The sequence below is a fragment of the Mustelus asterias genome, unplaced genomic scaffold (assembly GCF_964213995.1).
Source record: "Mustelus asterias unplaced genomic scaffold, sMusAst1.hap1.1 HAP1_SCAFFOLD_794, whole genome shotgun sequence".
Lineage (NCBI taxonomy): Eukaryota > Metazoa > Chordata > Chondrichthyes > Carcharhiniformes > Triakidae > Mustelus > Mustelus asterias.
The window spans coordinates 1-12,750 of NW_027590741.1; the positions used below are offsets into that span (position 1 = coordinate 1).

The 12,750-nt window shown below is 52.5% G+C and overlaps 1 protein-coding gene across 2 annotated transcripts; it reads left to right on the forward strand.

Annotated features, from left to right (window-relative positions):
* The first annotated feature begins 404 nt into the window (after positions 1-404).
* Positions 405-12,468, forward strand: LOC144487446 (uncharacterized). Of its 2 annotated transcripts, none has more exons than XM_078205524.1 (4): positions 405-480; positions 2,908-3,021; positions 5,940-6,084; positions 10,895-12,468. In XM_078205524.1, exons 1-4 carry the CDS (start codon positions 451-453, stop codon positions 12,049-12,051), a joined length of 1,446 nt encoding a protein of 481 aa, XP_078061650.1. In that variant the 5' UTR covers positions 405-450; the 3' UTR covers positions 12,052-12,468. The 2 variants fall into 2 exon arrangements, with proteins under 2 accessions (XP_078061650.1, XP_078061649.1); XM_078205523.1 differs by lacking the exon at positions 405-480 and adding an exon at positions 775-816.
* The last annotated feature ends 282 nt before the right edge of the window (positions 12,469-12,750 follow it).

Genomic DNA, 12,750 nt, shown 5'->3' on the forward strand with positions numbered 1-12,750 from the left:
CCTCCCTCAATGCCGCTCACATCCGCCCCTCAAATGCCTCCTCCTCCCTCAATGCCTCCTCCTCCCTCAATGCCTCCTCCCTCCCCCCCTCAATGCCCCTCCCCCTCAATGCCCCCTCCCCCTCCCTCCTCATGCCCCTCCCCTCCCTCCCTCCCTCCCAGCCCCCTCCCCCTCCCTCCTCAATGCCCCCTCCCCCTCCCTCAATGCCTCCTCTCCTCCCTACTATCCTACACCCTAGTGACCTCACGCTGCCTAGCAACAGAGGGTGGTGGGGCGCGCGCCAACATTGGGCGCGCGCGCACGCCCACCCCAGGAACGCGCGCGTCCATCACGTCCGCGCAGCAGGCCCCAACCTCCCCCCCCCCCCCCCAAGGAACGCGTACGCCCCTGAACGTCGCGCGCACGCAGGCAGGGCGCGCGGGAAGGGCGGGAGATTGCAGAGAGTCCGCCATGAAGCGGCGGCCCGGAGCGGGGAAAGGGGTCGGTAACTCCGGGGTGAAGAGCCGCTGCGGGCTTTCCTGAGCGGTTTACCTCAGCTTCCCCTCCGCCCCAATCACAGCGACACCGCCATGTCCTGTCCCAGCTTTCACCCCCCCCCCCCCCGGGAGCTCGGAGCTGGACCCGGAGGAGAACCATCCGGGATGGGGAGCTCGGGGAGAGGCCCCTCGGCCCATCGTGTCTGTACTAGCCCCCCTTCACCATGCAAACAGTGTGTCCCCACTCCCCAAATACCGCCCTGTGATTCCCTAACCTGGACCTGGAGAAGAAGAATCATCTGGAATGAGGAGCTCAGGAAGATGCCCTTCGGCCCATCATGTCTGTACTAGCCCCCCTACCCCCCCTGAAAGAGTTGTCCCAGTTGGTCCCACTCTTTTCCCCACCCCGCACTGCTCCGTGATTCCCCTTTTCCGGTTGGATCCGGACCTTGAAGAGAAGAAGAATCATCCGGAATGAGAAACGAGAGCTCGGGGAAGAGGCCCTTCGGCCCATCATGCCTGTACTAGCCCCCCTCCGCCCGAAGAATTGTCCCAATTGGTCCACCTCTCCCTCTGCACCGTCCCGTGATTCCCTTTTCCTCTTGATTCTGGACCAGGAGAAGGAAAAGAATCATCCGGAATGAGAAATGAGGAGCTCAGGAAGAGACCCTTTGGCCCATCATGTCTGTACTAGCTCCCCTCCCCCCTGAAAGATTTGTCCCAGTTGGTCCCACGTCTTCCATCTCCGCACCGCCCTGTGATTCACCATTCCTTTTGAATCAGGACCTGACGAAAAGAAGAATCATCCAGAATAAGAATGGAAGAGCTCAGGAAGAGGCCATTTGGCCCATCATGCCTGTACTAGCTCTCCAACCCCCACTCCAAACCACCCATCCGAAAGTGTCGTCCCACTCTTTTCCCCCTCCACACTGCTCCGTGATTCTCTTTTCCGGTTGGATCCGGACCTTGACGAGAAGAAGAATCATCCCGAATGAGATTGGAAGAGCTCAGGAAGAGGCCATTTGGCCCATCATGCCTGTACCAGCCCCCCCCCCCCCCACCCTCCGAAAGAGTTGTTCCCAATAGATCCCATTATTTTCTCCCTCCACCCTGTGATTCTCCTTTCTTTTTGAATCTGGACCTTGAGGTGAAGAAAAATAATCTGGAGTGAGAATTGAAGAGGCCAATCGGCCCATCATACCTGTACTAGCCCTCCCTTTGAAAAGGTTGTCCCAATTGGTCTCCCCGCTGCCGCCCTGTGATTTTTCTTTCTTTTCCTTTCGAGTGTTTATCCAATTCCCCCTTTTTTTTGATAGTTCCTCTTGAATCGGCTTCCACCAGATCGCCGCGTTTCTGGAAATAAAATTTTCCCCGTCTCCCCTACCCTCCTCTGATCCTTTTCCTGACACTCCTGCTTCTGGAAAGGCTTTCTCCTTATTTCTTGCCCCTCACCACATTCGAACGCCTCTATTTAAACTCTGCCGGAGTTTTACAGTGGAGGCCCTTCGGCCCATTGTATCTGCCACCCAGCACCTATCCATTCTATACAAGGGCAACAATCTTAGCCTTTCCTCTTCACTGAAGTGACTCGTCTCTGGGACTGTTTCAATATTTACCCCCAAATTATTTATGTATAACTTTTACAGATGCACCTCAGGAAGCGTTCCACCCAGAAGGGGGTGAGAATTGTATCAGCCAGGATTGAATCACGGAGCAGACTCGATGGGCTGAATGGCCTAACTCTGCTCCTAAATCTTATGGATCACAGCTTGGTATGGGCTCCTGCTCTGTCCAAGACCGCAAGAAACTACAAAGGGTCATGAATGAAGCCCAGTCCCATCACGCAAACCAGTCTCCCATCCATTGACTCTGTCTACACTTCCCGCTGCCTCGGGGAAAAGCAGCCAGCATAATTAACGACCCCACGCACCCCGGAAAGAATGCTTTCTACGGTGCATCTGTAAAAGCTTGTGGGAGTCGTAGCTGACGTGCCAAAGAGGATATAGCTCTTGGGGCTAAAGGGATATGGGAGGGAAGGGGGGGGGGGGGGTCAGGATATTATTGAATTTGATGATCAAAATGGAGGAGCAGGTTCGACGGGCTGAATGGCCTACTCCTGCTCCTATTTTCTATGGTTCTCGCCTCAATCCAATCCTTCACCTTCTCCCCCGACTCCCAACACAAACCCTCTCTCTCTCCATCCTAAAATTGTCATATATTCTGTTGGATAATGTGTGCGTAACGTTGAGTGAAAAGGGGATTGAGCGAGGGTTCCGGTGCGGCCACTGACGCTCGTGCTATTCACAAATTATGTTGGGCTCGCCAGATGAAGGAGCAGCGCTCCGAAAGCTCGTGATCCCATCACCGAACATTGCGCGGTCCAACTGCAGTGACTTATTTGTGTGGTTTTTTTTTGTCTTGTCTTGCCCAGTTTCGATCCTACGAAATGTCATCGACGAAACGCAAGAGGAAATTGGGAAGCCCGAAGGTGGAGGAATGCGGGATTTGGTTAGACACAAGGAAGCTAAAGAGGAGCAAAATGGAGGTCAGTGTCCTTGGGATTGGCGTTGCTTTGTTTTGAGAAACAATTTCAAAATGCAAGTCTTGATTTTTTTTCTCCCCATCTCTCCGAAGACGTTCGCCCTTGCTGCTATTGTTTCAAACACCCTCGGTTTTCTTGTTTGTCCAAGTGGCCATTTCCCCGTGACAATCCCCAGCAGTGATCCGTGAGATGACACTTGAACGATCCCATCACGCCCGCCCTCCGTGCTTGCTGACGGACGTGGCTCCCAGTCCAGCGTAGAATCCCACCACTGCAGAAGGAGGCCGTTCGGCCCAGCGGGTCTGTACTGACTCCCTGACACAGTATCTTACCCAGGCCCCCTCCCCCCATCCTATCCCCGTAACGGCCACACATTTAACGTGGCTAATGTATCTAACCTACACATTTTGGGACACTAAGGGGCAATTTATAACGGCCAATCCACTTAACCTGCACATCTTTGGACACTAAAGGGCAATTTAGCATGGCCAATCCACCTAACCTGCACAACTTTGGACACTAAGGGGCAATTTAGCATGGCCAATCCACCTAACCTGCACATCTTTGGGCACTAAGGGGCAATTTAGCATGGCCAATCCCTCTAACCAGCGCATCTTTGGAGTGTTGGAGGAAACCAGAGCACCCGGAGGAAACCCACGCAGACACGGGGAGAACGTGCAAACTTTGCCCAGACAGTGACCCAAGCTGGGAATCGAACAAGGGCCCCTGGCGCTGTGAGGCAGCGGTGCTAACCCACTGTGCTGCCCTTAGCAAAACCTTGTATTTTAAAAAATTCCATTCTCGTTCTCATTCTCTCTCCATTTCTTTGCTTCCCCTCTCCTTAAGGGGTTAAAATCTGCCTCTTTGCCAAGCGTTTGGTCACCTGTCCAAAATCACCTTGTGGTGGCACAGTGGTTGGCACTGCTGCCTCACAGCACCAAAGGGACCCGGGTTCAATTCTGGCCTCAGGTGACTGCGTGGAGTTTGCACATTCTCCCCGTGTCTGCATGGGTTTCCTCCGGGCGCTCCGGTTTCCTCCCACACTTCAAAGATGTGCGGGTTAGGTTGATTGGCCGTGCTAAGTTGACCCTAGTCTTTGGGGTGGGGGGGGCGATTAGTAGGGTCAATATGTGGGGTTACGGGAATAGGACGTCAGTGCAAACTCGATGGGCCGAATGACCTTCTGTACTATAGGGATTCTATGATTCTGTGTGGCTCGGTGCCGAACTTGTGTCTGATTGTCACTCCTGTGGAGGTCCTGGGGACATTTGACCCTGAAAAGTTGCTCCAAAAGTTGTCACCACTCAATGGGGTGCCTGTATTGTGAAATTATTCTTTCTATTATTGAAGTATTTGGATTGTTTGGTTATTAGAGTAACTGAGGATACATTTAGTGAACAACTAGTCATTGGTAAACACAGCCCAGTTCCAGAGTGCAGGCCAACCTGGTGACTGCTGATTCACTCCCGTGTAAAACCGCACCTGATCTTCACCCATTTCTGTACATTACGGATTTGTACTTGAAACAAAAAGGGCTTTGACGATTTCATTACAGAGAGTAAGCAGGAAACACTCCTGCCTGATCAGGATGGCACAGTGGTCAGCTCTGCTGCCCCACAGCGCCAGGGACCCGGGTTCAATTCCAGTCTTGTCTGTGTGGAGTCTGCACGTTCGCCGTGTGTCTGCGTGGGCTTCCTCTGGGTGCTCTGGTTTCCTCTGGGTGCTCTGGTTTCCTCTGGGTGCTCTGGTTTCCTCTGGGTGCTCTGGTTTCCTCTGGGTGCTCTGGTTTCCTCTGGGTGCTCTGGTTTCCTCTGGGTGCTCTGGTTTCCTCTGGGTGCTCTGGTTTCCTCTGGGTGCTCTGGTTTCCTCTGGGTGCTCCGGTTTCCTCTGGGTGCTCCGGTTTCCTCTGGGTGCTCCGGTTTCCTCTGGGTGCTCCGGTTTCCTCTGGGTGCTCCGGTTTCCTCTGGGTGCTCCGGTTTCCTCTGGGTGCTCCGGTTTCCTCTGGGTGCTCCGGTTTCCTCTGGGTGCTCCGGTTTCCTCTGGGTGCTCCGGTTTCCTCTGGGTGCTCCGGTTTCCTCTGGGTGCTCTGGTTTCCTCTGGGTGCTCTGGTTTCCTCTGGGTGCTCTGGTTTCCTCTGGGTGCTCTGGTTTCCTCTGGGTGCTCTGGTTTCCTCTGGGTGCTCTGGTTTCCTCTGGGTGCTCTGGTTTCCTCTGGGTGCTCTGGTTTCCTCTGGGTGCTCTGGTTTCCTCTGGGTGCTCTGGTTTCCTCTGGGTGCTCTGGTTTCCTCTGGGTGCTCTGGTTTCCTCTGGGTGCTCTGGTTTCCTCTGGGTGCTCTGGTTTCCTCTGGGTGCTCTGGTTTCCTCTGGGTGCTCTGGTTTCCTCTGGGTGCTCTGGTTTCCTCTGGGTGCTCTGGTTTCCTCTGGGTGCTCTGGTTTCCTCTGGGTGCTCTGGTTTCCTCTGGGTGCTCCGGTTTCCTCCCATAGATGTGCGGGTTAGGTGGATTGGCCATGCTAAATTGCCCCTTAGTGTCCAAAGATGTGCAGGTTAGGTGGATTGGCCATGGCGAATGTGTGGGGTTACGGGGATAACGTGGGGGAGAGGGCCTGGGTGAGACACTGCGTCGGACAGTCGGTGCACTCTCGATGGGTCGAATGGCCTCCTTCCGCAATGCAGGGCTTCTATGATTGAAAGATCCTGTTGGCGGGAAATGTCGGGCAGCGAAAATCTCCATTTACGTAGGTGGAACCGGAAAATTCCAACCGCGGTGTCTGGAGTTTTCCAGAATATTCCGGCTGGGGCCTAACCAGTGATGCAGATTAGAGCGTTCAAACATATTCCCATTTTATCGTTTCCGGCTTTCAGTTCCTGCGGATGACAAGTTATTCCTGACTTTCGCTATTTTTTTACATTTTGTTTTTCAGCCCCCTTCCATTTCTAGACTGCTGGGCCCTCTATCCAGAAGGAACTACAACATTGACGTGGCTGTAAATTTCACACAGACGAGGGCTCCCCAGCGGTGCGTCAGACAGACGACCGTCTCTTCCTTCTTCCTTCCAACGTCCACAGGTACAGTAACCTTGCTTTGCTTTGCTTCGTGGACACAGCAGTGGGATAACACCAATTCCAAACACAGTTGAAAACGCTCAGGTGCAGGAACTGTCTTTGAACTCGACAACTCCCTCTAACTGAGTTACGGTGGTTCATAGAATCCCTACGGTGCAGAGACAGGCAATTCGGCCCATCAAGCCTGCACTTCCATCTGGGCCCGATCCCCACAATGCTAGTATTTACCTTGCTAGTCCCCCTGACACTAAGGGGCAATTTAGCATGGCCAATCCCCCTAACCTGCACATCTTTGGACACTAAGGGGCAATTTAGCATGGCCAATCCACCTAACCGACACATCTTTGGACAGTAAGGAGCAATTTAGCATGGCCATTCCCCCTAACCTACACATCTTTGGACACTAAGGGGCAATTTAGCACGGCCAATCCACCTAACCTACACATCTTTGGACACTAAGGGGCAATTTAGCATGGCCAATCCACCTAACCTACACATCTTTGGACACTAAGGGGCAATTTAGCATGGCCAATCCACCTAACCTGCACATCTTTGGACACTAAGGGGCAACCTGATCCGCCACTTAACGTGATCATGGCTTGTCTCTTTTTCAAATTCCACAATCCAACCTATTCCTAATAATCTTTGATTCCTGTGCCTGACAAGAATCTTATTTACCTCATCCACCACAGCACAGTGGCATCGCTGCCTCATAGCACCCAGAAACCTGAGTTCGATTCTGGCCTCAGGTCACTGTCTGTGTGGAGTTTGCACGTTCTCCCTGTGTCTGCGTGGGTTTCCTCCGGGTGCTCCGGTTTCCTCCCACACTCCAAAGATGTAGGTTAGGGGTATTGGCCGTGCTAAATTGCCCCTTAGTGTCCAAAGATGTGCAGGTCAGGTGGATTGGCCATGCTAAATTGTCCCTTAGTGTCCAAAGATGTACAGGTTAGGGGGATTGGCCATGCTAAATTGCCCCTTAGTGTCCAAAGATGTGCAGGTTCGGTGGATTGGCCATGCTAAATTGCCCCTTAGTGTCCAAAGATGTGCAGGTTAGGTGGATTGGCCATGGTAAATTGCCCCTTAGTGTCCAAAGATGTACAGGTTAGGGGGATTAGCCATGCTAAATTGCCCCTTAGTGTCCAAAGATGTGCAGGTTTGGTGGATTGGCCATGCTAAATTGCCCCTTAGTGTCCAAAGATGTGCAGGTTCGGTGGATTGGCCATGCTAAATTGCCCTTAGTGTCCAAAGATGTGCAGGCGAGGTTGATTGGCCATGCTAAATTGCCCCTTAGTATCCAAAGATGTGTAGGTTAGGTGGATTGGCCATGCTAAATTGCCCTTAGTATCCAAAGATGTGTAGGTTAGGTGGATTGGCCATGCTAAATTGCCCTTAGTATCCAAAGATGTGTAGGTTAGGTGGATTGGCCATGCTAAATTGCCCTTAGTGTCCAAAGATGTGTAGGTGAGGTGGATTGGCCATGCTAAATTGCCCTTAGTGTCCAAAGGTGTGTAGGTTAGGGGGATTGGCCGTGCTAAATTGTCCCTTCGTGTCCAAAGATGTGCAGGCGAGGTGGATTGGCCATGCTAAATTGCCCCTTAGTATCCAAAGATGTGTAGGTTAGGTGGATTGGCCATGCTAAATTGCCCTTAGTATCCAAAGGTGTGTAGGTTAGGGGGATTGGCCATGCTAAATTGCCCCTTAGTGTCCAAAGATGTGCAGGTTAGGGGGATTGGCCATGCTAAATTGCCCCTTAGTGTCCAAAGATGTGCAGGTTAGGGGGATTGGCCATGCTAAATTGTCCCTTAGTGTCCAAAGATGTGCAGGTTAGGGGGATTGGCCATGCTAAATTGCCCTTAGTATCCAAAGGTGTGTAGGTTAGGGGGATTGGCCATGCTAAATTGCCCCTTAGTGTCCAAAGATGTGCAGGTTAGGGGGATTGGCAGGGTAAATGTGTGGGATTGGGCCTGGTTATGACTCTCTGTCGGAGAGTCGGTACAGACTCGATGGGCCGATTGGCCTCTTTCTACACTGTAGGAATTCTGTGAAAAATATCCACCAATTCCTACAGATGTACTTTATCCGTGAAATTAATTTAAGTGCGTTTCGTAACAGTTCAAAGTCGACTTTCCACCAAAGTGTAAACCCGATCCGTTTCTCTCAGTGCAGTGTGTGCTGCCACGCTTGTAATCGCAACTTCTGTTTTCAATATCTATGTTGTACCAAATGTACAGCACGAGGGGTTTTCCATGCTGACCAACCCCTCTTCGTACTAGGCTGGGAGGGCAACAGGCGCTGGCCTTTCCCCGCCGAGCCTTTTCAGCGACGTCCCAAGCTTCAGTGCATCCTTCAGCATGTAGTCCTGGACTAGACCAAACAACCGTTAACATAAATGAGTTACTTCCCCTGCCGGGGTTCCTCCTTTTTGGGGTCTGGCCACAGTAACGATGATAACGAAGCTTCAATGCTTGTTGGGATGGTGACGCAAGGCCAGTTAAGAGTCCAGATGTTGAGGGAGGTTTCTGAGAATTAATAGCACCAAATAAATCCCGAACAAGTGACTACTTGGAAACAGAGAGGATAGAAGCAGGAGGAGGCCATTCGGCCCTTCGAGCCTGCTGCACCATTCATCACCATCATCCAACTCAATAGCCTCATCCTGCTTTCTCCCCATAACCTTTGATCCCATTCCCCCCCCAGTGCGATATCCAGCCGCCTCTTGAATACATTCAATGTTTTGGCATCAACTACTTCCTGTGGGAATGAATTCCACCGGCTCACCACTCTCTGGGTGAAGAAATGTCTCCTCACCTCTGTCCTAAATGGTCTACCCCGAATCCTCAGACTGTAACCCCTGGTTCTGGACTCCCGCCACCATCGGGAACGTCCTCCCTGCATCTACCCTGTCTCGTCCTGTTAGAATTTTATAAGTCTCTATGAGATTCCCCCCCTCATTCGTCTGAACTCCAGTGAAAACAATCCTAACCTGGTCACTCTCTCCTCATACATCAGTCCCGCCATCCCCGGAATCAGCCTGGTAAACCTTCGCTGCACTCCCCCGAGAGCAAGGACATCCTCCCTCAGAAATGGAGACCAAAACTGCACTTGGATGAGGATAAGTTATCAAGGCCACAATAATTAGAGAAAAGGAGTGGCTTTTATTTTTCCCTCTCGTTGATGCTTTGAAATGTAATGTCTGAGGTGTGGTGTATTTGTGCCAGTGGAATATATCTTTGTCTCTTTACCCAGGGAGTGGGGAGAATGTGGGACTCGCTCCCATGGGGGAGTGGGGAGAATGTGGGACTCGCTCCCAAGGGGAGTGGGGGAGAATGTGGGACTCTCTCCCACGGGGGAGTGGGGAGAATGTGGGACTCGCTCCCACGGGGGAGTGGGGAGAATGTGGGACTGGCTCCCACAGGGAGTGGGGAGAATGTGGGACTCGCTCCCACGGGGAGTGGGGAGAATGTGGGACTCGCTCCCACGGGGAGTGGGGAGAATGTGGGACTCGCTCTCACGGGGGAGTGGGGAGAATGTGGGACTCGCTCCCACGGGGAGTGGGGAGAATGTGGGACTCGCTCCCACGGGGAATGGACGAGGTGAATAGCAGCGAGACATATATGGGGGGTTGCAGGATAAACACACAAGGAAGAAAGGGACAGAAGGATGTGCTGATAGGGTGAGATGGAGCGGGGATGGGAGGAGGCTGGTGTGGGGCAGAAACACCAGCACGGAGCAGATGGGCCGATTGGCCTGTTTCTGTGCAATCCTGTCCTGTATATTTACAGTAAGAAGCCTCACATCACCAGGTTAAAGTCCAACAGGTTTATTTGGTAGCACGAGCTTTCGGAGCGCTGCTCCCTCATCAGGCGAACATAGAACATTACAGTGCAGTACAGGCCCTTCGGCCCTCGATGTTGCGCCGACCAGTGAAACCAATCTAAAGCCCCTCTAATCTACACTATTCCAATATCATCCATATGTTTATCCAATAACCATTTGAATGCTCTTAATGTTGACGAGTCCACCACTGCTGCAGGCAGGGCATTCCACGCCCTTACTACTCTCTGAGTAAAGAACCTACCTCTAACATCTGTCCTATATCTCTCACCCCTCAATTTAAAGCTATGTCCCCTCGTGCTAGCCATCACCATCCGAGGAAAAAGGCTCTCACTATCCACCCTATCTAATCCTCTGATCATCTTGCATGCCTCTATTAAGTCACCTCTTAACCTTCTTTTCTCTAACAGAAACAACCTCAAGTCCCTCAGCCCTTCCTCATACGATTTTCCCACCATACCAGGCAACATCCTGGTAAATCTCCTCTGCACCCTTTCCAACACTTCCACATCTTTCCTATAATACGGCGACCAGAACTGTACGCAATACTCCAAATGCGGCCGCACCAGAGTTTTGTACAGTTGCAGCATGAGTGAAGAGTTCTGTTCACAAACCGGGCATATATATAGACACAAATACAATTTACAAGATAATGGTTGGAATGCGAGTCTTTACAGGTAATCAAGTCTTTACAGGTACAGACAATGTGAGTGGAGAGAGGGTTAAGCACAGGTTAAAGAGATGTGTATTGTCTCCAGCCAGGACAGTTCGTGAGATTTTGTAAGCCCAGCTAAGTCGTGGGGGGGTTACAGATAGTGTGACATGAACCCAAGATCCCGGTTGAGGCCGTCCTCGTGTGTGCGGAACTTGGCTATCAGTCTCTGCTCAGCGATGCATTTAAGCAGGTTGGGCAGTGCGGAGCAATGACTTAAAATAGAAATGAAAACCCAAGTTCCTGTTTCCCATTTATTCTTCACAGGTAAACTTACAAAACCGTCACGTACATCGAGCCTGGGCGCTGCCTCAGCAGATTCTGGTCGTAGTGTCATTGGGAGGGAGCTGTGTGATAGTCAGACCCAGCTGGCCATTGAGACTGATTTCCGCAGCGATGCCCTTGGTTCTAACACTCTTGTAAACCAGCAGGAGAGGTCGCCAGCCAGTTTGGAATGTGGTAGCTCGGAAGAGAGGGAACTTCTCTGTGGGGCAGCACGGGGCAACACGACCCGAACTCTGAATGGTCAGAGTTCCCAGGTCATCGAGCAAAGGCAGCATCTCTATCTCAGAGGCGGCGCCAGCGCCAATATTGTGGCGCGCGAGCTGGTATCTGCACGGGGTAGTGCGGACGAATCGACTGCCTCTGCTGGCGTTCCGAATGTCCCCCCCGACAACTTAACCCAGCCGGATTTCAGTCAGGATTCGCAAGGGAACCGTGTCATCTCGCACAGGAAGGCGACGGGGTCTCCTCCTCCTGCGGCGGACGAGGGGGCTCCTGCCGCGGGAGGGGATTCAGACAGCTGGCTGCCTGCCGGGTCGGTGGCTCTGTGCACGCAGGGTTTCGAAGCAGGGCTGTGTGCCCCCCTGGCCTCCACGCCGCGAACCGCAAACCAGGAAAGGGGGCTGTGGAAAAGCCAGGTGCCGGCGGCAGCGCCTTCGCCCAGGAAACTCAACTCGGTACGGGGCAGAGGTTCCTCCGCAGGGAACAAGGAAAATGTCTTTGCGTGCCCGGCACACCTGAGCCCAGCCTCGTCGAAAGGACCTCCGGGGTCACAAGGAACCACGCCGCTCCTGTGTCGTCAGAATTCCCCCCACGCTGCCGGAGCGCCGGCTTTTAAACGGCCTTGCGGCGACCGGAACACGTTGTCGCTTTTATTCAGCCAGGACTCGCAGGGAAACAGGGTTATCTCGCACCGGCACCCAGACAGCAGGCGGGGGGTGGCCCTCCCCGACAGCTGGAACCTTCCATTGCCTTGCTGTCCCAATATCCCGAATGGGGACAAAGGCTGCGGTGTGCCTCCAAATGTGAAGCTGTCTCATTCGGACCTTGCGGGGTCCGAACATGAAGACACGCCCTGTCCGCGAGCAGATTCACTGTTTACACAAGATTCCGAAGGCTATGTGGTAATCAAACACCATTAAAGGTCAGTTAGAGGGTGCGGCACTGCGGGTTAGCACTGCTGCCTCACGGCGCCAGGGACCAGGGTTCGATTCCCGGCTTGGGCCACTGTCTGTGCGGAGTTTGCACGTTCTCCCCGTGTCTGCGTGGGTTTCCTCCGGGCGCTCCGGTTTCCTCCCACAGTCCGAAAGACGTGCTGGTTAGTTTGCATTGGGCCGTGCTAAATTCTCCCTCAGTGTTACCTGAACACTGAGAGGCGCCGGAGTGTGGGCGACTGGGGGATTTTTCACACTAACCTCGTTGCAGTGTTAATGTTGGCCTACTCGTGACACTAATAACTTTAATCGACTGTCGTTTTTGTTTGGCGTCACTGTTACCGCCTTCTGGTCCTGTGAGGGAAATGAAAAGATATTACAAAAATAATAAAGATTTTTCTAATCAAACAAAAAAAAATTTACTCAACGTGTGAATTGTGTGAAACTCGTCAAAACGGGCAAACTCTGTGCGGAGTCTGTACGTTCTCTCCTGTGTCTGCGTGGGTTTCCTCCGGGTGCTCCGGTTTCCTCCCACAGTCCGAAAGACGTGCTGGTTAGATGCATTGGTCTGTGCTAAATTCTCCCTCAGTGATGCATTTTGGAAGAAATAATGTAGGGAGGAGTTATGCAATAAATGGCAGAGCCATCAAGAGTATAGAAACACAGAGGGACCTAGGTGTGCAAGTC

Coding starts and splice junctions, on each gene's coding strand:
- LOC144487446 (XM_078205523.1), top strand. CDS start 781: ATGAGGAGCTCAGGAAGATGCCCTTCGGCCCATCAT. Junction 3,022..5,939: donor TAAAGAGGAGCAAAATGGAG/GTCAGTGTCCTT, acceptor TTTGTTTTTCAG/CCCCCTTCCATTTCTAGACT. Junction 6,085..10,894: donor CTTCCTTCCAACGTCCACAG/GTACAGTAACCT, acceptor TATTCTTCACAG/GTAAACTTACAAAACCGTCA.